This window comes from Thermobia domestica, chromosome 11 (genome assembly GCF_964235325.1).
Source record: "Thermobia domestica chromosome 11, izTheDome1.hap1.1, whole genome shotgun sequence".
In the NCBI taxonomy this organism is placed as follows: domain Eukaryota; kingdom Metazoa; phylum Arthropoda; class Insecta; order Zygentoma; family Lepismatidae; genus Thermobia; species Thermobia domestica.
In genome coordinates, this window is record NC_137464.1 from 69,550,357 (window position 1) to 69,577,586 (window position 27,230).

Consider the following 27,230-nt stretch of genomic DNA (forward strand, 5'->3'; position numbering starts at 1 on the left):
TTCAATCGTGGCCGACGCTCGCTCAAAGACGAATTCCGTGAAGGTCGTCCAAAAACAGCCGTTGTGCCAGAAAACATCGATGCCGTACGTGAACTGATAATGCAAGACCGTCATGTGACTTACCGTGAGATAGAGGCATGCCTAGGCATTTCTTCCACCAGCATACATTCGATATTGCATGAACACCTGGCCGTAAAAAAGGTTTGTTCTCGTTGGATCCCGCACAATTTGACAATCGCTCAAAAGAAAGCTCGTGTGGATTGGTGTAAAGAAATGCTGAAAAAATACGATCGCGGTGCTTCAAAAGACGTTTATAAGATCGTCACAGGTGACGAATCATGGATCTATGCGTATGAGCCCGAAACAAAACAGCAATCGACCGTGTGGGTCTTCCAAGACGAGCCAAATCCAACGAAAGTTGTTCGTGGAAGAAGCACTTCGAAGCAAATGGTCGCCTGTTTCTTCGGCATAACTGGTCATGTGGCGACTGTTCCGCTTGAGCAACGTAGGACGGTCAATTCTGAGTGGTACACCACCATTTGTTTGCCTGAAGTCTTCGGAGAAATTCGAAAAATGAACAAGAGAAGACGAATCATTGTGCACCATGACAATGCGAGCTCTCACACATCGGCTCAAACCAGCGCATTTTTGACCGGCCAAAACGTCGAAGTGATGGGTCATCCGCCGTACAGCCCTGACTTGGCACCCAATGACTTCTTTTTATTCCCACACATCAAGAAAAAAATGCGTGGTCAACGATTTTCGTCGCCAGAAAATGCTGTTGAAGCATTCAAAAACCATGTTTTGGAGGTGTCTCAATCGGAGTGGAAAAAGTGCTTCGAAAATTGGTTTGAGCGCATGCAAAAGTGTATAAATCTTGATGGAGAATATTTTGAAAAACAATAAAACCATTTTCGTTGATAAATATTCGTATTTTCATTATTAGGCCAGAAATATATATAGCAGCCCTCGTAACAGTGAATAAATAACGTAATGTTGTAAGTTTTTGTTGAAAAATATAACTTGGTGTTGGATTGGCATCACTGTTAATCTAGTGGCACTGCAGTATGTCAAAGAATATTCCCTTATCGTTATTCGCATCTGATAAAAATTTAGCGTTTTTCAGCTACTAGTTTAAAAGCTACAAGGGCGTTTCAAAACAAATAGTCTACCATCTATCTATCTATATACCAGGTGTATCAAAAGTCCGGGACCATTGGACAACACCATTATGAACAAAGATACGAAAAAATGGACAGTTGTTAGAAATATGGTTGAAAAAATTCCACCATTTTAAGATGAAAATTACCTATTTTCGACAACTTTCCTCTCTATCCGTAGGGAGCTGGCCGATGATCCGGACTTTTGATATACTTCGTATATTCGTGAATGAAATTATTTCTCGAACATCGAAATAAAAATTCCAAAATACCTTGTACAAATACTCTAAATCGCTTACTAAACATTCACAAGAAACACGCGATCATAACTATAATAATCTAGAGCAGCTATTTACCTATGACGCTATATCAGAGTAAATAGTGGGAAAGAAGAGAAAGGAAGAAAATAAAAATAAAGTTACTTATGAAAATTACAACATTTATTAAACTTTCTATACATTATTATTATTATTATTATTGTTCTATTTTTCATGTACAGTGAAGTTTCTCGTATTTTCTTTACAAAACCATATCACAATAAATAAACGAAGAATCCTCTATCAAAGTTAACATAATGTTGCAAGATGGCACATCTTTTCATGGAGCATTTTTTTTTTTTTAATTTATATGTTTAATAATAACAAACACCATTTTTCATCTTCGAAATGAAAAACTTGAATTTTTTATTTTTTATTTCATTTTTTAATATATATTTTAACTACACCTGAGCCCCTTCCCACATTGTATAGAAAACGTGTCTTTATTATTATTATTATTATTATTATTATGATACAACAATTTACATTATCAAAGTAGCTCAGATCTTCACGAAGAATGCGCACACATACGCAATTTGTCACACCTTCTCTCTTACATATCTCTCTCACACACACACATACATACACAAGCAAAAAATTTCTCTCAGACATTCAAGTATCCAATGTACATACATACAATTGCATATATTCCTATTCCTCTCTTTATGAATATGTTATATATAATATATATATTTTAATTCGCACAGAACACAAACAGCACAAAACAAAAGAATCCTTCTCCATTTTTTACTTCGCACAGCCATACCAAAACATACAAAATTAAAACACTTTTCATTTTATATCTTTTATACGTATATATATATATATATATATATTTATTCATTTATTTATATATCTATATGCGTTACTACTAACACGAAAGAAACTTTTTCTCTTTCTTTTAAACTTTGATCTGATAAAAAACAAAATCTTACCAGTCACCTTTACATTTCTGATATAAATGAAACTTAAAAAATTACCAACTAGCAATTTCTTTTTGTGTAATACCAAAAACAGAAACATGAAAAATAAGGAACATTAAAAAAAAGGGGGGGGGTACTTTTTATAAAAGGAAATGTATTTCTATTTTGTTCAAGAACCCAATTGTAGAAGGTTTATACTGTAATTTTTACTTTATATATACACACATATATAAAAATATACACACCATAAAAGAAAGGAAAAGATTTACGGAATAAATATACATAAAATGAAGTGAACTGATTACTATTACTATTATTATTATTGTATTTAATTGATTTCTTTCATACAATCAACTGCAAGTGAATTCATTCCACGCAAGTCTTAGAAATTTTAACTGGTTGAGCGCCCATTAAGGAAAAAAAAATCAAGCAAGGCACATACAAAATTTTCCTATGTATATATAAATTATTGTTATGTACAATCAGCCAATTACATGTTCTAGAATAACATCTTCGGTTTTCAAGTTGTAATTTTTCAATTGTTTTCATTCAATTATCAACCACCACGATTTGCTTTAGTTTTATTATTACTAAAACCAAAGAATAATTGGAACGTTGTTTGTTCTATCGATGCAAGGTAACGATTGTGTTCATTATCCACATAAGCAGATTCTTTTACCAAATTTTCATATGTCAAACAGACCAGCGCCTTATTATTATTATCATTATTATATATGAAGGGTTTGTTTCAAACACCACTTAAGTAATTTTACAGAAGAAACAAGAAATTAATCTAGCAATAGTGATTGAATGAAAAATGTTTCAGCGGTATCTGTTATGAATGGTCATACATAATAGCACGTTCAAGTGTAAAATTATCACGGCCAGGCATATGTATCGCATACTACAAGCAACAATAGCACCAAAACAGAAAATTGCCACAAAATTACTTTTATATATATATACTACCGCCCAAAAGTCTTCGAACACCCCGGATGTTTGTAAGCATCTACTGTGATCATATTAATTTGACAAGAAAACTTTACCACCCTGCGTCAAAGAAATTCCTGCCTAAAGCACAGAATTTGACAACAGTTGAATCGAGGTCTGAGAGGTACTGCAGATGATGTCAAATTATAATCTTTAAAACTGAAGCCATAAAAGGGCATTTTATATAGATATTACATAGAATAAACAAAACTGTAGAGAAATTTTAAGGAAAAAGTACTTTTTCAAATTTTGCAGTTCCCTATAGCTTGATGATCTGCTAACGTTTGATACGCCAAATACATCATGCTTTGAAAAGTGTTTACGGCGGACAATATACATCCTTTTCTGGTCAACTGTTGCTCAGTGGAAGTGTACTCGTTGTTACTATTCAATGAGCAACAATCGAGCATTCGAAACCATAGTAAAAATGTTTGAAAGCATGGTATTTTTGGCGTTTTATATGTTAGCATATCAACAACCTATAAAGAGCTGCAAAATTTGGAAAACTACTTTTTCTTTAAAGGTTCTGTCACTGCATTCACCCTCTGTCTACACTTTCCAAACAAAACTAATATGTTGCTTCATCTTTCACACTGTTGTTTCTACTATCCAATATCTGTGTCACATTGTCTTTTTTGGTTTCAATTTTAAGAATTCTAATTTGACGTATCATCTGCGGATCTCTCAGACCTCGATTCAATTGTTATAGGCAAAAGTATCTCTGATACATAGTAGCAAAATTCATGTGTCAAAATATGGTCACAGTAAATGCTTATAAAAATCCACAATGTTCGAAAACTTTTGAGCGGTACTATATATATATATATATATATATATATATATATATATATATATATATAGACTGGCCTGAATATGGTACTACCTCAAATTTTTAAGAAATGATTTTTAACGGAAAAATAATAAGAAAAAAATATTTAGTATTATATTACTTTTTGAAAATACTAATTAATGGAAATTAAGATTTAAACCCTAGTCTTATGAAGCGGAACCCACTTCTATTTATTTGATTTTAATGATCTAATTTTAATTTTAATCGAATATATAACATATTTTTGGTACACAGCCGTGTAATTTAGAAAGGAAAGAACCAGAATTTCTTACTTATCAATACAAACACAGGTCAATATGATCAGACCCACTAATATTTCTGATCAACATAATATAATTACTTCCATATCCTCTATCATTCGTGGTGCACAGTAAGTGTTGATCTACATAATAGCTCCTTCGAAAAACAGTCAAAAACGCATAAGCATGTTGTGCACTTCAAATTTTCAAATAAAGTCAGTGTTGGTAAAAACGTATTTCTTTGTTTATATACTTTTCAATATTCAACAATACTTTCAAAACTAACACATTTTAAGGCATAGTTTTAACACTTGTAAGCCAATGAAGTTACATCAGTCTCAATATTTTAAGAAGAGTGTTCGTTTCTATCTAATCTATTTCCTATTAAAAAAAGTAAATAAAATAAAAACATCAAGGTAGTGAATAGATATCTTACTGTAAGTGGATACTAACTCAACATCACACTTAAGAACATACTTTTTTTAAAAAAAATCATCTTAATCTCAACTGTATACAATGTACAGTCACAAACACAAATATACACCTATCCCATCATATTCGTTTGTCTATGATTTCAAAACAAATGGGCCAAATTCAGTATAGTTTACTTTCGTCCAGAGAAAGTGTAGCCCTCTGTTCAATATCTAAAACTGTACCAAATTGATTCACCCTCGTTAATGGTACTGGCAAAAGAATTCGTTCGTTTCCGAGTGTGATTGCACTTAATTTCTTTGAGTTCTAACAACAAAACAGCATAAGTGAACTGTAAATCTTCATAAATTAAAATAATACAGAATGTCGCCGAGTCAACTGACACTTAACATGGACATTTGAAGCAGACTCGTCGATATTTTGGGTTAGATAGCCCGAGCACCTTACCGGACAGAAATGCCAGCATCTATTTTGATGTGTTAAATGTAAAACATAAGCATGACCAAGAACTTAACAGCGATGGAAGTTTATCACACCAGGAACTTCCTTCCTCTAGGGTCTTAGCAAAGCGCGCATTTCCAAGATGTATGATAATCTATTCAAGAACTCAAACAGCTTATTATTAAAAGGTTGAGGCATTGAGAACCAAAAGCGTCAGGTGCACAGCAACTTCCAGAAATGTTAAAAACAATTCGTAGACGTGTATGTAATATCCTCCCGAAAGTATATCAAAAATTTAAATATAAGTTTTGGATAGTATTAAAAATTTAAGAATATAAGCTTTGGATAGTAAACTATGTACTAGGCAAATTGGCAAGTAGCCCTACTTATGTGTTTTATTATACAATTTAATACTTATGACCATATCAACTGTGTTAGTCGGCTCGGCGCCACCCAGTAGTTCAAATGTCTTCAGATCATTAACAGATATTTATCATCTTTAGGAGACCAAGAACAATGCGTCCTCTGGTCAAGTGCTGACTCAGAAATAAAGCAACAATAATAATAACCATAATAGTAATAATTCACAAATTGTACGGATCATTGTTTCACAATACATGATCCATTACAAAAGGCAGTTTCAATACAACAGTAAAGCAAGAATATCACAAACAATGTCTATACCTTCCCACGGCTTTCACAGTTTATTGTTGCAAAATACCATACTGGCAGTGTTTCTGATTTACGATTATACCACACTGAAGACTGACAATTATCTTCCTTTCTGTTCAATAACAACTATTGCATACAATAGAAAGAATATTTACATATATATTAATTTACACTAAATAATCATCACTGGGTTTTACTACATACAAAATACCATCTACTTCGAGTATTTGAACAGTTGTTTGAGAAAAATAAATGTACACATCTATTCTTAGATCATATCCCTATTGATATGAACACGGAAAAGCCTGTAACATATTATTTCAGGTTTAAGGTGGCAAACAGGAGTAGTATTGCCACCAGGTATCTACCACTCTGAAACCAGGTATCTACCATATTTAAGAAAAATAAATACGTAAGGAATTTTCGCTGTATTACAATTACTACTAAGAATGAAATGTATTTGTACGTATAAACTACCACGAAAAAAAAAAATCAAATAGATTTTATAGGAGCACCAACAGATAGACAATACACAGTAAAATAATAATGGAAAATTAAGATGTTAAAATACGTCCCTGTGGTTACCACTTGACTGTTATTTTAATACTTTTGTATCCATACGATAAATATCTAGTAACTGACAGTGAAAATTTGTATTTGTTTTATTTATTTATTTATTTATTCTATGAGCAAATGTTTACGCAGTATATTTGATTTTTATAGCATGCGTTATATCTCCGGTAACTCTTCACGAGAATAGTGTTGTGAGCGTATGAATTTTCTAACAAGATATACATGAACTGCAGTGCTATCATCTTAAGTGCAATATTTTTTCTAGCACAAATAAAAACAGGACATGGTAGCACAGTTACATATATTCACGCTGTCAGAAAATTTATATGCTCATAATACTGTTTTCGGAATGATTACAGGAAATATAATGCGTTTGTATGTTCCTTGGTACAGATGACAAGCACACTGCGTGAAGTTTTACTTATAGCAAAAACTTAATACAAATTCTCACTTTAAGTTACTAGATATGGGCACAATGGTATTAACGTAATACAGGCCACTAGTAACCTCAGGGAGTTGTTTTAACACGGCACAGTGCCGTGTAGTTATGTTTAGTGACTCTGGACCAATTATTATAAAGAAACGATCACATTATTGATATCTGATAATAATGCATCATGCTTCGAAATTATATTACTTTGATTTCATTTCACAATAATTTATATCCGTAAAAAATATTACACCATAAGTACAATATTATTTGCAGTATAAATCTATAATCTTAATAAATTATCCTTATGGAAGTTAAAATCTTGCACTAATTCGTATAGTCTCACGTTAACCTATTCGTTCATAGATCTCAAGTTGTAAATATTATATTCACTTACAGATTATTTTAAATGAAATCATTTTAACTGAATTAAACAAAACGACTATTATTCTTTAAAATTAAGTGAAATGAAATCTCTTCGGTTTAACGTCCCACGATTATGCCTGTTAGGCTGAGAATGACGATGGAAGACTTTGTGAAATGCAATGTGGGAGGAAACGGGAGTATCACGAGAAAACACACGTACATGATGATGTCAATCACAAACTTACTTGTCCGGGAATCGAACCAGGTCCACACGCACAAGAGGTAAGCTCTCTACCACTGAGCCACCGTGCCCTCTATTATTATTTTTTTAAGATTAACATTCTATTATGATTTATAGCACGCAAGGATCTATTCGTTCAATTTGTAGTTCTCGCACACTTCTTTCTGGATTCAAATAGTTTCGGTCTAATAGTTTCACATAAGTTCCTTTATAATATGTCAACCGATTCATCTGATTCTAATCGGTGTAAATGACGCAAAACAATTGGCTCTTTAGTAATATTTAATAGTAACTTTAATTGGTGTCCCTAAGGCACCACATGAAATAAACAATGAAAACTAAAGTGTTAGCTTAAAGTTGTCTCTTCATTATTTTTGTGCGATATATTACATCAATTAAAAAGAAATAATAATTTTCGATACGAAAGTACTAAGTAGAGGTAAGAAGAAATTTATTTCGAATATTCAAATCACGGACTTTTGTAATTCTGTGGAAAAAAAAAAAATGCAGTTGGGTTTGTTTCCATATTGGTATTTTAAAACATAAATACCATAAATGCATAGTGAATTCGAATTTTTAGCTCAGATATATTTCTTAATTTATGTTTTTAATTAGCTAAAATTATTACAGCTTTGCTCTCGTTGGAATAAATTTATTTTTATCGTAATGGTTAATTAAGTTGATTAAAATATAACTTATCGTACGGACATTATAACTTTTAGCTCATTGGTTTTCAACATTAAAATTATGGTTCGGTTTACTTTTGTTTTCCATATGAACTGTTCCAAAAATGAATTTACATTCTGGAGGATGTGTAAATTTATCAGTTAATAGTTAATCGTCTACTGGATAATGTTGTCTCGATTACTGTGATTTGTTTACGTGATTTTTCACGCACTGAAATCACTTGTAATTGGACCACTGAATCGGAGCATTGAATGGTCTGTGCCATAAACTATAGCTGCTCCATGCTTAACTAACACTTACCTATAATGTGCCCTAAAAATCCTAAAATGATTTTATTTCTAATATAATTTTAGGAAACCAATTCTGCTGCCTTCGACGGATGCTCAGTAATGAAGAGCTTCAGTTTCACAAATACTTGTTAGATTTTGTTTAACTTCCATCCAGTCTTTTTTTTTTTTTTTCATACAAAACACGCAAATCAGCAAGTAATTGCAGGGTTCTTGCGTAAGTTGATGCACAGTTCAAGAAGAAAATGAAATAGCACGCAAGTAAACTGAAGTGAACTGAAACGTTTCCTACTGTATGAGGCGCATATTAAAAGTATATTGCAGATGCGCTTATATTGGTACTGCTAATTCTAAGTTACTGTGTGTAACGATCACTAAAATTTTATTTCATTACTGACTAGCCGTCGAACACAACAGAATTGGTTTCAGAAATTATACTCAAAATATAAGAATCCATTTAGGATTCCCAGGACACATTATAGGTGAGTTAATCTTAAAATGTGCAAGATAGTATCTATGTCAACGGCTATTATTAATATCATATTATTTTGTTGACAAATTTCGGTAAAGCAGTAATGAAATACGTAAATAGATACGTAATTATGTGCTATTTATTCAAGCTTTGGAACAATACAAGAACTTAGGAAATTACAGAAATGAATGTATACTATTTATCTTCCAGTTTTCCGGGCGAGTTGGTTCTATTAACAAATGTTATAGTAAATTTCACAGTATTTTGGTAAGATATACACTACTGGACTGTGAGTCAAAACAATTCATCTTTTAGTGTATTCTTCCTTTTTCTTTCTTTGTATCGGCCAAGCTATTCTGTTAGCATAAATCAACATAAAGATATACAATGTTAATCTATTAACAAAACTATGTGTGACTTACTAATTACGAAATTCTTCTTTCAACGAATATGAATAATTTGAACACATAACTTTACTATGACGAATTTGATTTCATCTCTGTCCTCGGTATCAATAATTTGAGAGGCTCGGACGAACATAATGGTTCTAACTTTCTAGTAAACTGGAAAACAGGGTTCAACATTTCAATGCAATTCAATGCAATGCACATAACAAACACTGAAATTGAGTTATTAAGTGGAATAGGTTGGCATCGAAACACAGAACAGTATGTACATAGTTTAACTTCCCCTGCCATCTGCAGGTACATTTCTGAAATTAAACTATTTACATACTATTCTGTGGTTCGATGCCGACCTATGCCACTTAATAAATCCATTTCAGCGGCAGCGGCGCTTATCGTTATATTCACCCGAGCCACTTATATGTATAGAAAATTTACAGTCAAAAACAATATTAAGAATAGGTTAGAAGTATAAGAAATGATAGTTCCAACTTATACTTAATGTTGTTTCTGACTGTACATACGCTATATTAAATTTGAACAGGGGTTCATTTATGCCAGCTCCAGAGCCAGAGAGAGCGAGAAAGACAAAAAGAAAGAAAAAAAGAAGAAATAATTACAAGAAAATGATGACAGTAAATTGACTGCCTTTAAATACCACAATTACCTTGTATACAATTTTCTGATTTCAAACCAAATACTTTTTGTAATACTTCAGAGGAATTCGTAGGTGCCTGAAAGCTACATTAGATTTGTTTTGTAGATAGGTTTCACAAACAGAAATTTGGAATTAACAGTAAGAGTATATAATCAAGATCTTGTTTACCCGGTAAAATCAATCTGAAGATTCATACGGCGATTTCTGGATTCAGAGTGTTAGAAGACATGAACCGTAATGACGAAAAAAAAATCTTACCATTGTGAAGAAAAAGAAAAAAATGTAAGCTGCCAGTCAACGAATATAAACAAAGAGAATTTCAAGAATTTTTCTAATAATCAATCACCAAATACTTGTAAAAAAAAATGTTTAAAGGTCGATCCTGAAAGAGGTTATATAAAAAAAAAAAAAAAAAAGCTTTTATAAAAATCCTACTTGCCACGATCTATTATCTTCTAGTTTCCTTTCACTGTCGATCAGCTTACACACAACTTGATCCCGTATGTAAAAAAGGCGCATGAAATTTCATTCATCCTTTGCGTAATTCTGCAATTTCGGCATTTTCTCTTTCAACCAGCGTTCTTCGACAAATTCAGAGGAACATCTGAAAAAGACACATGCGATTAATATTTTATATTCTCCATACAGCGAGAATAAACAGGAAAAAAATGTGTAAAATTACATTTAACCGTTTTGGTATTGGAAAAAGCATAAGTGAATTTTGCCAAGCAAATATTACAAATAAACCTCTTAGAAATATTTTATTTACGAACATAATTCCAGATACAGCTGAACGCCAGTTTACTCTGGAATATCTAATAAATCAGAGATGATAGCATAAAATAATTAATAATAATAATAATAATAATAATAATAATAATAATAATAATAATAATAATAATAATAATAATAATAATAATAATAATAATATCTAAGAAAGATTAACAATAACCGACTAGAATTTTTATCGATTTAAAATTACGTCGTATTGGAGAGTTATATGCAACTTTAGAATTAAATAAATCTACGTGTGTATGCGACACTTCATTGTATAACTTAGGAAGCCTGTTGAACAGACAGCATTGAACTACTGACAGTCTAGGTCGTACTACAGAAAAAAGATGTGAGTTGCGTGTTTGTCAGAATGGAATTCGGAAATACAATTCTGACAAGTAAACCTTACGTTTGGGTGAATCGAGTTGCTGACTGACACATATGAAAAAGTAGTACTAAATGTGGTCAGTATTTCAGCGAAGTTGTAGGTGCGAAGCTCCAGGGGTTTAGGAGATACAGCTTCCAGAACATCACATGGAAGTACAGAATAGTCTTCATACAGTTGGAGGTAAAAGCTCTGTAAGACCTCTTGTAACGACAAAAGGTGAATAACAAATATAGGGGGAAGTCATATAGTAAGGGTATACCTGACGGCGGCCATCTTGAAATCCGCCATTTTGAATTAAGGTTAAGTTTTTAAAATAGGAATAGGGTCATGTGATACATAATTTAAGGCGCAAATTTAATCAGAAGAACAATTGTGACATTAATTTTGATTTACGCACAAAATTAAATGTATCGCTCCTTACGACTACTGCTTTGACAGAATTGTTAACGACAAATGTGTCAAGTGTAACTAGATTGCCTTTGTCAGGTGCGCTCACTGTGAGCAGAGCATTTGTGCAAGTCATGCACTGAACTACATATTGATTGTACTAATTGAGGACTTTCTGGAAGAAAGACCCTAGTTCAATTATGACTCAACTCCACTTTGGTCATTTTTCCTTAAATTAGCAACTTGTTTATGCGAAAACAAATGCTGGTTAATGATAAAGCAAAAATGGTTATACCGTTGGATTTATGGTAAAATTTGCTATTAATAAGGTGTCAATGTTATGCGTTTTGTTTAAAACTTTTGTCTGATTCAAAATGACGGATTTGAACATGGCTGCCATCAAGGCAACTCTTACCATAGACCTAATATTTATCCACCTGCTTTTTATTTAATTATTATCATTAACACAAAATTTACAACGTGGGGTAAAGGACAAATACATATGCTGCAACAATATTAATTTCCCTGTAACTTTTTACCAATTGCGCGTAAATCAAAATTAATGTCACAATTGTTCTTCTGATTAAATTTGCGCCTTAAATTATGTATCACATGACCCTATTCCTATTTTAAAAACTTAACCTTAATTCAAAATGGCGGATTTCAAGATGGCCGCCGTCAGGTATACCGTTACTATATGACTTCCCCCTATATTTGTTATTCACCTTTTGTCGTTACAAGAGATCTTACAGAGCTTTTACCTTCAACTGTATGAAGACTATTCTGTACTTCCATGTGATGTTCTGGAAGCTGTATCTCCTAAACCCCTGGAGCTTCGTACCTACAACTTCACTGAAATAATGACCACATTTAGTACTACTTTTTCATATGTGTCTCAGTCAGCAACTCGATTCACCCAAACGTAAGGTTTACTTGTGAGAGTAGTGTTTCGAACCTGAGTTTGCCACGTGTAAGTTTGTACAGATATTTATCACTGATTTTATGACGAAGTGTCAGGTAGTTGAATATTTAGTGTTCGTAATAGTTCGTGTTTTGTCATCGCATGTATGCGAGGTACTCTGAAATGTACTATTACTAGGAAGAAGTTTAGAACTGAGATTAAGAATGCACATTACACACACCATAATTTTTAATCCCATTGGTGAATAAATTCAAGAGTGCGCTCACGTAAATTACGCTGATTTTTCCTTACCTGCAATTGCTTTGCCCTTCTTGATTAATGCAAATTAATTTACGTTAAATATATATTTAGTATTATTTTCATAACGTAACTTATTACATATACATGAATACATTCGCAGGAACCAAAAAATCGAATTTCGAAATGGTTATTGAAAGCAAATTACTTATCTGGCACTAGAGCAAAAGAACCTTGAAGCGCTCATGAAAAATAACCATACCTACAAATGGAAGTTACTTCGCTAAACGCTTTATTAGAATAGGCGGGAAAGAAATCACAGAAACGTAACTGTACAGTGCCCAAGATAACTGTATTCTATCAAGGCACCTATAAGAACACATCACAGTTAACTTCTGTTTGTTTATTAACTTGTATTAATCATCATCATAGTTTTTTCCCTTCCGATGAAACGTTGGCTAAATCCTAGTGTATGTGTAGGTTTTTTTCTTTTCTGGCGTTTAATTAGAGGATTTGGAAAAATTATTGTTGATGAACTGAAGCCATGTGATTTTAAGACTACGAGTTTGGGCAGAGAAGGCCGACCCTAGAGTTCACTGAGGACAAATCAAAGAAGTATGTTAATACTGAGTAAAAAATAAATAAATAAAATAAAAAGTTTAACGTCCCACGTTTACATCCTTTAGGCTACAGGGACGGATGATTAATGAAAGTGAATGATTCTGAAATTAAATTTTTCGTGCTCTTCCACAATCACGTGCATCAAAAGTACATGGGCTAGCACTTACGTAATATTCAATACGTTAGTTTTACTTTTAGTACAGCCAGTATGACAGTTATGGGATTTTTACATGGGGATGACATGTACTCGAGAAGAGATTATTATATGTACAGTGTATTTTGCAGTACTCACTCTATATAAATACATCCCTCAGACATAATTTTGTTTCCTTACAGAGTGAAATTTCCCGCCTTAACTTTCAGCAATTCGAACAATATAATATTTCGACACTAGCATATTTTTAACGTATTCACTGTACACTGTACGTAAATTTGTGTAACTTCTCTGTAGCGAACAGCTCTCACTTACTAAAATCATATCCGTTATTCAGGCGTCACTGCACTGTGTAATTAAATCTTGATTCTTGTAGTTATTTTAATATCAGTGAAAGTCTGTGTAATGGACTTTTTAAAGTTCACATACAGTTACTAAAAATGGGATAAAAAGCGTAATTAAAGGAGCTGTCACGAACACGAGGAACAGGACTGATGAAGATATCAGTGGAAATCGAAACTAGGTTATCTTATACCAAATTAACAAAGCTCATAGTGTGATCATCGCAGATGCTTACGGAACTTTGATATTGTGGAAGCTTAGTCTAGATCAGAAAATACCTATGAAAAACTTAGGTTCTTGTGAGATACAGTTGTAGAATTATAAGGGCTCGATGATAATATATATATATATATATATATATATATATATCAATTTTTGTGATGCGTAAATCTTAATACATCACTGCTTCTGACTCAATTAACGCAAAGAACTGATTCAAATGTTGTTCAAAAAATAATAAAGTAAACTTTTAACTGATGTATCACACTACCAGATTAAGAAGAATGTCTGTTCAAAGTTATTCTGAACCTTTTGAAGATACATATCCAGAGTTACTTCCGCCCTGACTCTGGAACTACTACTTAAATAATTATTACTTTTCTGACGAGAGTATATACTTATTTATTAAAATTAAAATAAGGTGTAACACTTTCAATAATTTACACAAAAGTTTTAATTATTTATCCAGGGTTTCTTGGAAAATTCGTTTTGAACAGAAGATTGTATTAACTTCTGAAATTCAAAATACTTATTGGTTTAAGTGTTACCTAACATTGTTAGGGTCATCAAGTCTAGGAGGCTTAGGTGGGCAGGTCATGTAGAAACCCTTTCAAAGTCTTGACTGGAAGACCAATCGGAAAACGACCATTAGGAAGACCTAGGCGCAAATGGAAGGACAATATTAAGATGGATCTCGCAAAGATAGGAATACAAAGTAGAAACTGGATCCAATTGGCTAAGGAGAGCTTTTGTGAACACGGCATTGAACCTCCGAGTTCCATAGGCCATAGAGTTAGTTAGTTAGGTGTTTTTTATTATTATTATTATTATTATTATTATTATTATTATTATTATTATTATTATTATTATTATTATTATTATTATTGGTTTAAGTATACTGTATTGAATTTTAGAAATTGATGACAATTTTTATTATTATTACTATTTTTAAGAAAAGAAGTCAATCATTTCGAATGCAACGTAGGTGCCTAATAGGAAGAAGCACCAAGAAAAAAAAAGTGATTTTTCAGGATTTTAAAATTCACCATTTTCCAGCCGTGCACACAAGAACTGCATAATGACATTTTAAGAAGTGGTATGATGTGCTTGTAAATTACTCGATTCTGTTGAAAAAGTTAATAGCAAGAACTATGAAGACTGTTTAATTTTTCAAGACGTATTAAAAACGTAGTTGTGCGTCAACCAACATGTAATACCATCATGCGTCGTTTTTTCTCATTAAATAAACTATGTAAGCATTCTTTTACACCAAAACAAAAATGTAACTTAATGCTTGTATGTGTGTTGTATTGCCCGAGGTGATGATTTTCATGAGTATAAGCAAATTTGAATTTCGACAATCCAAATGAAGCTGTACAACCTCCAGGCATTGATTTAACCATTTTATCAGTATCTGAGCAACACTAGTAATATAAAACGAAAATATTTTACTTTTCAGTTGCATATTTTATTCCTCTTCGGAATCAATTCTTTCTCTTCTGTACCTCATTCACTGGAACTGCTGCGAACTTCAGGGCAAATGCAGTTACAAATGAAAGACGTTAAAAAAAAAAAAAAGGATGGATTACATAAGAGTAGGGAATTTCGCACACGCCTGCTACTTGAAACTGCATTCGCTCAAAAGAAGTTGGCAGTATTTCCAGCGAATGAAATATGAGAGAGGAAAAACTGACTCTAAAGAGAAACACACCGCTTGCGACAAAATAATTTAATTTAGAATATAATAAAATTAACGTTTTAAAACACTAGTAATAAGTTGAATTGCATAACTTATCCTTACAAATTGACAGGCAATGTCAGTTTCTTAATTGCAAAACATACTACAGTAAAGCAAAGGTGGATAATGAAATCATAAAAAGCTTTAAAAATAACCTTCACCTCAATAAGAGCTACCATTTGAGCATTTGAGTAAGTTTGCATTTTTATGAGCGATGCTCACTACTAAAGTATACTTCCTTACACTACGAAGCTATAACATGAACGTAATTTATTTCTTATCTGTAAAAATATATTGAAAATTAACCTTATCATGTTTTCAAAATGTTTTATTTTGATTAACACTCGCTTTTAAGAAATAAAACATGCAAACAAGCTTACTGAAGATATTAAGAACAAGTAACTTACCTGGATTTACTTCTTCCTTTTTCAGGTCATCGATAGGCTGTGGCGTCAAAGGTGTCCAATGATTGTGGGACGATTGAGAGGGTGCTATGAGGCGTGGGTAGAGAGCACGCAGAGCGTCTTCTTGTTGTGAGAGACTAGGCAGAGGATTGTGAACCCACAGTGAGGAGACAGGAGAAGCAGAACTCCGGTATGGAGTGGAAACGGCATGGAAACTGGGGTAAAACGGGTTCCTTAATGTAGAGTGATGAGGTAGAAATGGGATTGGAGTAAATAAATTAGCACTATTACCCAGGGGTGAACTCAATAAAGAAGGAGACAGAAATGGAGATAATCGTGAGCTAACAATGGACGGAACAACTGTTCGAGTACTTCTGCTGTCTGGAGATGAAGAAGGGAGTATGGGGGGAGATGGGGTGAAATGTGATATGCTGTGCATTGGGCTGGACGATGCCATTTTCGGTGACGAAGTCTTCTTGCTACTGGGTTTCGAAACAACCCTCGGCTTCAAATCAGGAGAATACACGGGGTCAACACTTATCGATGTACCGGAGCTACTAGCCACTGGCACAGGATCTCCACTTGACGATGGCCGACTGGGAGACTTCAACAATGTGCGCAAAAATGAGGGTTCAGTTTCCCCATCGTCCGTACTTGATCCCTTTCCCAACAATGAATTAATGCTATAGTTACTATTCAGTTTATCACCTTTGGCACTTGATCTCGGAGACACGCTCTGTGTTTGGCACATTGAAAAACTATTCGTGGAGGTTGAGCCCTCCACCAAGGCACTATAACGAGGTTTGAGTCGTTTCGAAGATCCAAAGTCCTCTAAGCTCACACGTTCCATCTCCCGCAAGATTCTTTTCCGCGGTGAAATGATACTTGGGTCTATTTTCCCACTACACGCATTTACAACAGAACGCTGTTTCGTTTCAACTTTAACACTGTTTTGACACGCATTTGAAACACTACTAGCACCTTCACTGTATTCACTAAGTCTGTCCCATAATTTTTTAATCACCACCGTTAACTTGGGCTGCTTCTGGTCCTTCTTTTCTATTTTCACTTTCGATAAATACTTATTGTTCTCACACACCGGTAGAGTCCCTGGGTCATAAGGCCGTCTTCTCTTTTTCCTCAAGTTGTGCGAGTAGTGATACAGTTTTCTAACATAACGTATGTTCTGTACAGGTTTCATGAAAAACGACAGTTCTTTACTAACGCCCCGCTGGGGGTTGCTCTGTTTCCAGCAATGATCCCGCTGCCACGGTGACGACTGAACGGATGAATTGTCATCCGACACTGAAAAGAAAGACAACACATTAGGAATACGCATACGTAAATACACACACGCACACAAACACATGTAAACACACAGTTTCAGACATACATTTTCGAACTGAACATAGCTTTCAAGCCTCGTACCTATTATCGACACACTGTAGTGAGGGAAATGGAAACGGGAAAGAACTGGAAACAGATACGTCACTGTCTACAATTTTTGTATTTTTACTTCTCTTTTTCCCTCAGTATACTCTGTCGACGTTCAGACCGTGGCTACAAACCTTTAACTTTATAGTGTTTCACACAATTTTGAAAGTAAAGTACGGAAAAGGTAATGACTGAATAAATATCCTACCTGGGTAAGTTTCTAATAACAAAATCAGTAGTACTTCTACTTGTTCTGAAAAATACATACCTGAACTAAATTAAATAATCCAAGCATGTATTTTTCAGAACAAGTAGGGAGGGACGTAAACCTTAGAATCAACTCAACTCTAACAACGGAATAACAAACAATAGATATCTGCGGATCATTCTTTAAAATATATACTTTAAATAAGAACATCTTTACCTTGTATTTCAAGTTTTGGCTATCCAGTTTCAGTTTATTTTGCCACTTTCTTCAACAGCCCCTCAAAATTTCTAAACTAGACTAATATGTCAGGTTTTCCTGTTCCTGTAGAGTTATCGCAGAAAACCTAGTGTAAGTACAACCATAACTCTCGACAACTGTAAAAACAATATTTTCCTTTTGTGGACACCTGTGTTTTGTATGGTTAATAATGATTATCACTAGTCTTTAGATATTAATATTTACTGTCAGTGAAATAGTAATGAAATTTCAGAAAGCACTTCGATCATTTTCAACACATTTATAAAATCAACACATTTATAAAACCGGGCTAATTAGACAAAAGGCATGATGGGCCAACTAAATTTTAACACTACACGAGTTTTCATAAAATGAAAACATAGTTTCTACAATTTTTGAGAGTTAAGATTTTTACTGCGTTTTCTTGCATAGTACATAGGAACGGGGAACCTTACGAATGCGTCTAGTACGGCAATATTATGTAATGAATTTCAAAAAAAAAAAAAAAAAAAAAAAAAATGTATATTAAAAATTTGTTATTAAAACAAAAGAAATAAGTATCTATAAACAAATAGACTCACTTTCAAGGAAGTGAGAACAGGTAAATGAAAGTGACAATGTCGAAAATACAATAAGTAAACAAGGAACTAACTCATACAGGGGCAATCCAAATGAAATCGACCAATGATGGTTGCTGATAAAATTTAGTTGTTTTTTTATATATATATATTTTTTTTAACACCTAAGTTTATACTGCATTCAAGGAGTTGAAAACGGGTATTCATTTATTTTTTAGCCGCGTAGGTTTTGTCGTAGCGGTCATTTTGTTTATGCACCTGAGCGAATTCTGAACTTTTCACAGGGTTCCGTTAAACGCTGCAACTTCTTAGATTTTAAAGATAATGAGTTCAAACCAAAACCACATGAAAAATAATGGAATGGACATTCTATGTCCTGTACACATTGATACGTATTTTAGAACGTCGAGAAGAAAAGATCTGAACTGAACATTGAGGTTGGAAACCTAGAAATGACCATTTTGGAATGTACATTTTGAAACGAAATAAATAAGATTCACCTTCATTTTTTCTGTCTACACAGAGACTAGATAGTAGACAACGTTCCAAATAAGTTTCAGATCTGAGAACCATATACTTGAGTTTTTGGAAATTTTTAAACATTGCGAATTCTCAAAAATTGAGTATTTTCATCATCAAATTTCTCAGTAAGGTCAGAGAAATGTGTCAAAAGTAAAAAATCCCAAATTTGTACAAAATATACAATAGTTGCGCAGTAACAAGTGGGTAAAATTGCATAACTGAGACTTGACTAGTTTCTGAGTTATAAGTTGTTGTAATGATGTGAAATTCATGATTTTAACAGCCGATAAGATGTACAGGTTTTGTGTTTTATAGTATTTTAGGCATACAATTTATCAACATTTCATCAGAAGAAGTGCAGTCAAACAGCAAGAAATTTAAGATTTGCTACTTGTAAAAGAATTATCAATACCAGATCATATTATAGATTTGTATCTTTGACGCAAACACAAATCAGATGTTATGAATATTCACTATCAGATGAATTTACTGATTGCATTACTGCAGTACTTCCAGAACATAGCATGTTGTCATTTGCACCTAATGATACCGTAGCCTGTATTTACGACAAGAAATGATGGACTGGGAGAATTGAAGAAATCACTAGGGAAAATAACGATCTTTTTGTTCACTTTTTCCATCCCCATGGCCCTAGAACCTCTTTTAACCTATCTACGAATAACAAAGTGTGGGTGCCAATCAGTAAGATTCTCCGGAAACTCCCCCCCCCCCCAGAGTTCACAACTCCTATAGGTCGTACTTTCAATATCAGTGCCCAAACTCTGTACATAAATTAGTCAACTGTTTACTTAACAGCAGCGCTATAGGCAGAAAAGAAATAGCATACGCGTTTCGCTTTTTTGTACAAAATATGATTCATGCATTATGCATTCTTTACTCATTTAACATCGTTGTCGTGTTATTTTGACTTTTGCTACAAAGTTTCTATCCACGCCTTATGGTGCTTCATGATATTAAGTCCCAGTGAAGAAAAAACTTATAACTCAGAAACTAGTCAAGTCTCAGTGATGCAATTTTACCCGCTATTACTGCACAACTATTGTATATTTTGTACAAAATTTGAGATTTTTCACTTGCGTACTTCCTGAGATATTTAATGGTGAAAATACTCAATTTTCGAGAAATTGCAGTTTAAAAATTTCCAAAAAATCAAGTATATGGTTCTCAAATTTGAAATTTGTTTGGAACGTTGTCTACTATCTAGTCTCTATGTAGACAAAAATTGAAGGAGGTGAATCTCATTTATTTCGTTTCAAAATGTACATTCCAAAATGGTCATTTCTAGGTTTCCAATCTCAATGTTCAGTTCAGACCTTTTCTTCTCGACGTTCTAAAGTACGTATCAATATGTACAGGACATAGAATGTCCATTCCATTATCTTTCATATGGTTTTGGTTTGAACTCATTATCTTTAAAACCTAAGAAGTTACATAGTTTAACGGATCCCTGTAAAAAGTTCAGAATACGCTCAGGCGCATAAACAAAATGGCCGCTACGACAAAACCTGCGCAACTAAAAAATAAATGAATATCCGTTTCCAACTCCTTGAATGTGGTACAAATTTAGGTAAAAAAAAAAAAAAAAAAAAAAAAAACTAAATTTTATCAGCAACCATCATTGGTCGATTTGAATTTGAATTGCCTCATAGGTGAAAGGCCAAAGAAATAAATATATGAACTAATCGAGAAATAAACAAAAGGTCAGAATTGTCAGATCGGTTCGAATCATCAGAACAGTCTAAACAGTCAGTCACATAGATAAGCGTCGTTATAGTCAGTCAAGTTGTTAGCACCCAGATTGTAATCATCATGGTCTTCAGTTGGTTAAATTCTACATCCTTTCTGTAAGTAAACTTTTAATTTAATTATGTGAAGAAAAACATAAGAAATTCATAGTGCATGGTCTTCCTCCTGAACAGGCATTCATTTATCCTATTCAATTTTGTAACTATTTTGTACAAGTGACAAATATTTCAAAGTAATATCATGAAAACAATATAAAATATAGATGCATCTAATCTGATTTTTAACTACCGGTATTCTATAACCTATTTGATATCTTTCAAAGTAATGTTTCATTTGAACACAGATGGTAATAAAGCAATTATTTATCAAACTTTAAACTTTTCCTATCAACATTTTGAAATCTCTAACAGTTACAAAACGTAACTTCTTCAATATTTTTAAAGTTACGAAACAATTAAGACGCTACTGAACAAAGTGGAAGAGAGCGCTCTGAAACTGCAATTCACCAAAACTTGAGATACAAAGTACGATTTGTCTAACGTTACAAACTATGTACACTCATGTCCAAAATGATTGTCGCATATCTATAACTATCTTCTTGTAAGAATATAATTTAATAATGATTTTGCAGGGCACTTTTAATACTAATATTATGCGTATACTCGAGAAATGTATATTTGTCGTAAATTTCATAGGAAAAGAATTATAAATACGAAAATTAGAATGAGTAAAACAAAATGTTGCTAAATGGACAAACTAGTTTTATTTTCGTTTTATTGTTCTTATTTACCGTTCTTTTAGCATGAAATTTGCCACATACATGTCTTTGCCGATTATACACATACTAACATTATAAGAAATACAGGGCCAATTCGTTATCAAATTATATTCCTACAACAACATAGACATACGACAATAATTTTGGACATGAATGTACATGTCCAGAAGAAGAAGAAGAAGAAGAAGGTACCCAGACAATTAGGTAACAGTGAATTACTAAACAGAGCTGTACGAAACTGCACCCATAGAGAACACACACCTGCGAGTGATATTTCTTTACAAAATCAGAATGGGACATTATGCACAGCATTTGAGCCAGGGCTGGCGAATGAATGTACTATTTGTCGTTGGTTTGTGATATTTCGTCCTAGTGCCACAGCATTAAAAAATGAGCCCCCATGTCGTATTGAATGAGAAACTGGACTTTCGGAAGAAGTATTCATGCTACTGCAGATAAGTTAGGCAGCTTCATGCAATCGATACGGTGATAAAGTTGAAGTCATGGAGGCTACATGAGTTGATTATCGTCTGCAGGTGTGCAATTCTCTAAGCGTAAGGAATAAGTGGGAAAGCTTCCTGCATTGAATTGTCAATTTTCATGTAAAACGGATCAGCTACGACAAGCGCAAATGGTAAGGACAGTGGCTGGATCTTGATCAAAGTCCAGGACAGTTTCCGAAACCCTTAAAAGGTGTTATTGCTGGTATGATGATCTACGGTGGGGTTGGTTCATCCTGTCTTTCTCCATCGAGGTGAAACTATCACTTCGGATCGGTACAGTACTGAGATCCATGAAATGCACGGCACCTTTTCTTGCAAGTTATCAGAAATATTGGAAATATATTGTATCATCCTGTTGAACGACAATGCATGTGCAAATGCTGCTCAAAAGACGTTGCAGACTCTCCACGAATTCCAGTATGAAACCCTTCACCATCGATCGTATTCACTTGACATTTCTCCCAACACTCTTTATCTACTCTGGAATTTCGATCACTTCTCGGGAGGAAAGACCTTTTCTGATGATCGGGCGGTTGAAGACTCCTTTGCATCGCATACTCCTCGGAGTCCAATCGGCTGAGAGATAGCAGAACTGTGTTGCTGCAAACGGTGACTATTACGATTAACCAGGAATTGTAGTTCTCATCTTTTGTCTGTGAAGATGACACACTTGGAGCGTACGTTTCATTCGTGCCTGACTTTTGATCATTCAACTATAATTCTCGAGGGGGTACGCTGGCTTAGTGGTAGAGTGGATTAATTCAGGTGCATGGGGTTCCTGATTCGATCCCCGGTAAAGTACGTATGTGGTGGACAATATCGTGTCCGTAAGTTCTCTCGGTACTTTTGTTTCTTCCCTTAACGACATTATCGTGGACACACGCTTTTGATATTGAGAGAAGGTGGTGAATACACTTTCATTCTTGGCAGATTTTAACCCCAAGCTGTGGAGATATTTCCAATGCTATAAAGAAAATATCCATTACGTTTTGTCATAATCAAAAAATAAATTACTCGTTTATATTAAAAAATAATTTTGAATATACTATATGTATAGACTTCAACATGGGGTTATGGAGTGAATTTTATCTTCCGTTCAGCTTGATAGATTCCAATCCCCAAACAGGTTTATTTCTGCAAGTGGAGGGAAGGTACATAGCAAGTTTTATCAAAATCGGAAAGTTTTACAGGAGTTATCGTGGAACAGATGGACGGACAGACACACAAATGTTAATCGAGTCGAATAGTAGAAGCTTCGCTAACGATTGCTTCAATTATGGCTTGAAATTGATTTCTCTCTCTCTCTTTCTCACTTCTTGGAAACGTTCAGAAGCACCGCAATCGCTCGGCTCGCACTTGCTCTACGGGCTATGATGTCATTTAATGTTTGGTCTTGGTACATTGGCACGCGCTTTCTAAATGGGATGCCAAAATTCTTAAGTTCTCCTCAACAAAAGGGGGAGAAAAAAGGTTTATGTGCATTGTTTATCACTCATTTACATCTACAATATACGCAAAAATATTAAATGTGAACGTTATCACATTTTCCTTCCCTTATATCTCGCTCCGTACCGGGACTGTTCCAGAGAGCGCAAAACTTCAAAAATGGACTTTTGGAGGAAAAATATTGCGAAATTCTCCTGATTTCCCGTTAGTACGTCATGCACACATGTGCAAGAAACTATTTGAAAGTGTGCTTCATTCTGTAGAGAATGGTGTATGAACCATAATCGTAAGATACATAGTCAATGATGCAGTGGTTACTTGACAAAGTCTATTTTCTTTAAAAATGCAAGATTTTAGATGGGTTAATGGAGAAAATTTCTACTTTTACAACCTGCGAGTATGCTCTGTAGGTTAAAAGAGATGGATAATTAATTAAAATGAATGATTATGAAAAGTAGGTGAAATCAGAATGTGGGAAGAAAGGGAGCAATCTCACGAAAACTCACGAACATGGTGCTGTCCACCAACAACTCATATTCCCTGGTATTGAACTAAGAAACTCTCACACCTGAGATAAGCGTTTTATCACTGAGCCGCTGGGCCCCTAAAAAAAGTATTGGAGGAAACAGGAACAACGAATGACAAAAAAAAAGTGTAGATATATGTTTAAAAAATTGGAAAGACAAAAAGCACAAGAATTGAAAACTATAAAATTAATAGAAAAAAAATTCGAAGTATTTTTTTTTTCAAGTAATCCCAATAACGACGAGAGAATATATAACGAAATTGTACGAAAAATCATAGCAAAAAATCTAGGTACTAGATATAGTTCTTTAATTTGTTTGTCTAGTGCAGTCTAAAATAAAACTATGAACAGCGAGATCTGTCAATTTCCACGACATTATTCATATTCTAGTTTATTTGATTGAAAGGTTGAATATATTTTAGAGAAAGAGTATTTCTGTGTCCTGTTAAACCAAACAAATTCATTTTGTCAGGTCTGTAACCTGATAACTTCTGGAATGCTAGTAGGGAAGAGATAGGCAATAATTAAAAACAGGGGTATGGGACACATACCAAGTGTAGTGAGGTGTGGTATTATAGACGGTTGACCAGTGGATCAGATAGGAAAGTAATGTGTCTCTCTAAACGACATGACAGAGAGAGATTTAACAAGAACATTATTAAACTTGCTTGGGGAAGACTACATTGGAGTTCACGAAGGAGCACGAATCTGCAAGAACTTTCGAAAATTACATTAAATTAAATTTTTAGCTTATCGTCCGGCAAGTATCATATTTTAAGTTAAAGGAGACAGAATGATTAATGAACGTGAATGATTATGATGACATGAGAATGTAGGAGAAAACAACCTCAAGAAAAACCACAAACACGATGTTGTGCACCACAAACTCACATGACTTGGAGTAGAGTTAGGGACGCCTTGACCAGCGGTGAGCATTTCTAACAATTAGTCGGGATGTGTGTTTCAGGGCAAGTCAATAGGGAATTTACACACAGCACGAGCATCGATGGTTTTTGATACAGACAGAAAAAAGAATTAAGTTTTATCAACATAAGCATGGGACAAACAGGGATCGTTAGTTTCTTTAGGGCAGAGCTTACCAATTTGGTGTCACGACACCCTAGGGTGTCAGGTGATAGTATCAAGAATGTCGCCAATTTTTTTTATATATATAAATTCAGAATATACGAAGGAATGAAGACCTTACAATACAATAATATCAAATTTCTTTACTTTAATTTAGTGTATTCTACAATTCTGTGCAAGTTACATTCAATAACGGTTCTAGATATATATGTTTTTAATGCTATATATTGACGCTGTCAATCAGTTCATGTTCTCTTCGAATATTGACACTTCAACGATTTGCAAGTGAGAGATTGTAACGCTTGTCAAGTCAATGAATTGTCACAGAAAATACAACTTTTCAATATTATTGCCACTGTGTAAACGCAAAATTTTGCATCTATGAAAAAGGTATTTACTGTATTATACTTGGAAAATCCCCTATAAAAATTAATATTTCTTTAAAATAAATTATCTTTTCACAAAGTTACTGACATAACCTATAGGGTGCACATTTAAAAAAATATATATATTACCTTCGTTACAATATTATTTCTTATAATTAATATCACTGAATGATTGTCGTAAAAAAAATATGTGCACTAATAGACATCGCCTTAAGAAAAGGATTGGAAAGCACTGCTGTACGGAATGAAGGCTGATATAATATTCAATATGAAGGTTCGGAATAGAGGATTTTACAGTGCCAGGTCTTTTGTTTTCGTTGGAGTATCTTGCACGGCTCAATCGTTTCTGAATAAGATTGGAGAAAGCTAAAGAGTGACAACAAGAAACTCATGAGGTAGTTGTTGAGGAACAACGTTAGTAGGTTTGACGTGTTCTTCTATCTCCTAGCTACATCAAGGTAATAATATGGTTGGTAAAGGATTAGGCAAATTTGGCTGGATACTTGTTGTTTAGCGATCGTACGAATAAGTCCAGTACTAGTCTGCTGTGGGTTTATATAAATTAGAAAATCATAGACAATTTTCACTGTCTACATACATATAAAAGCACGCCCTTTCACCCTCCAAAAAAAGGAACCCTCCAGAATAAAAACTTTTTTTTTTATCGTTATGGATTGTGTTTCACTGCTAACACTTGACTAAATGACCAAAGCAGTTAAACTGAGTGATTGTACCAGCTGGTTGTATTGAAATATCGAAGAAAACATGAGTGACTGTGTTTAGGTGTGCCCCAAACAAAGACTGCTGTGCTTAGGAGATTGCTGGTGTATCAAAGCGTGTCAATGCAAAGCGGCATTAGAGCTATGGTCACAAAAAGACCCTAATCCAGAGACAGCCGATGATTGGATTGTTTTAACGTCTTTTTTCAGCACCGAGGCTACACAAGACGGGATCCGAACCACTAATTCGAGTGTGTATCATAGGAAAGTACCTTCACAGGGAATCGAAGCCGGAATCATGCATACAGAAAGCACGCATGATGGTCACTCGACCACGAGATGCCACACACAGCAGATGTGCTTTTAGCGTCTACACTTTACAGGAAAATCACTTTTAAACCAGACAGGAACTGCTATAGTCCCTAACTGCAGGTTTAATCCCATCCAAAGAACATTGTGAAGGAAACCTCATGCACGTGACATCCAGAATTCTAACACTGTGTTATAGCTTACAGGAAACGTGACTCAACGAATTACCTTCTGTCTGCATTCGAATAATACAAGTCGTCGAGTGCAGTGGAAACCCAATGAAGCCAATGAAGCATTTCATGTGCAGTCTGTGCTGCGCAGAGTGTGGTTCAACCTAGAGAAGGTTCTGTGATGGTGTGCGGTGTTTTACGTACCATGACTTGGGACAACTCGTACATGTGAA

The 27,230-nt window shown here is 34.0% G+C and overlaps 1 protein-coding gene across 3 annotated transcripts in view; it reads right to left on the minus strand.

Moving 5' to 3' along the window:
• Positions 1-1,767: 1,767 nt before the first annotated feature.
• Positions 1,768-27,230, minus strand: part of H (transcriptional corepressor hairless) — a 54,580-nt gene continuing 29,117 nt past the window's right edge. For all 3 annotated transcript variants that reach the window (XM_081730558.1, XM_081730560.1, XM_081730559.1), the window contains 2 exons: positions 16,332-17,633; positions 1,768-10,746 (listed from right to left, as the gene is read on the minus strand). In XM_081730558.1, the coding sequence (XP_081586684.1) occupies positions 10,712-10,746; positions 16,332-17,633 (1,337 nt within the window). In that variant the 3' untranslated portion in view covers positions 1,768-10,711. The remainder of the gene's footprint in view (positions 10,747-16,331; positions 17,634-27,230) is intronic.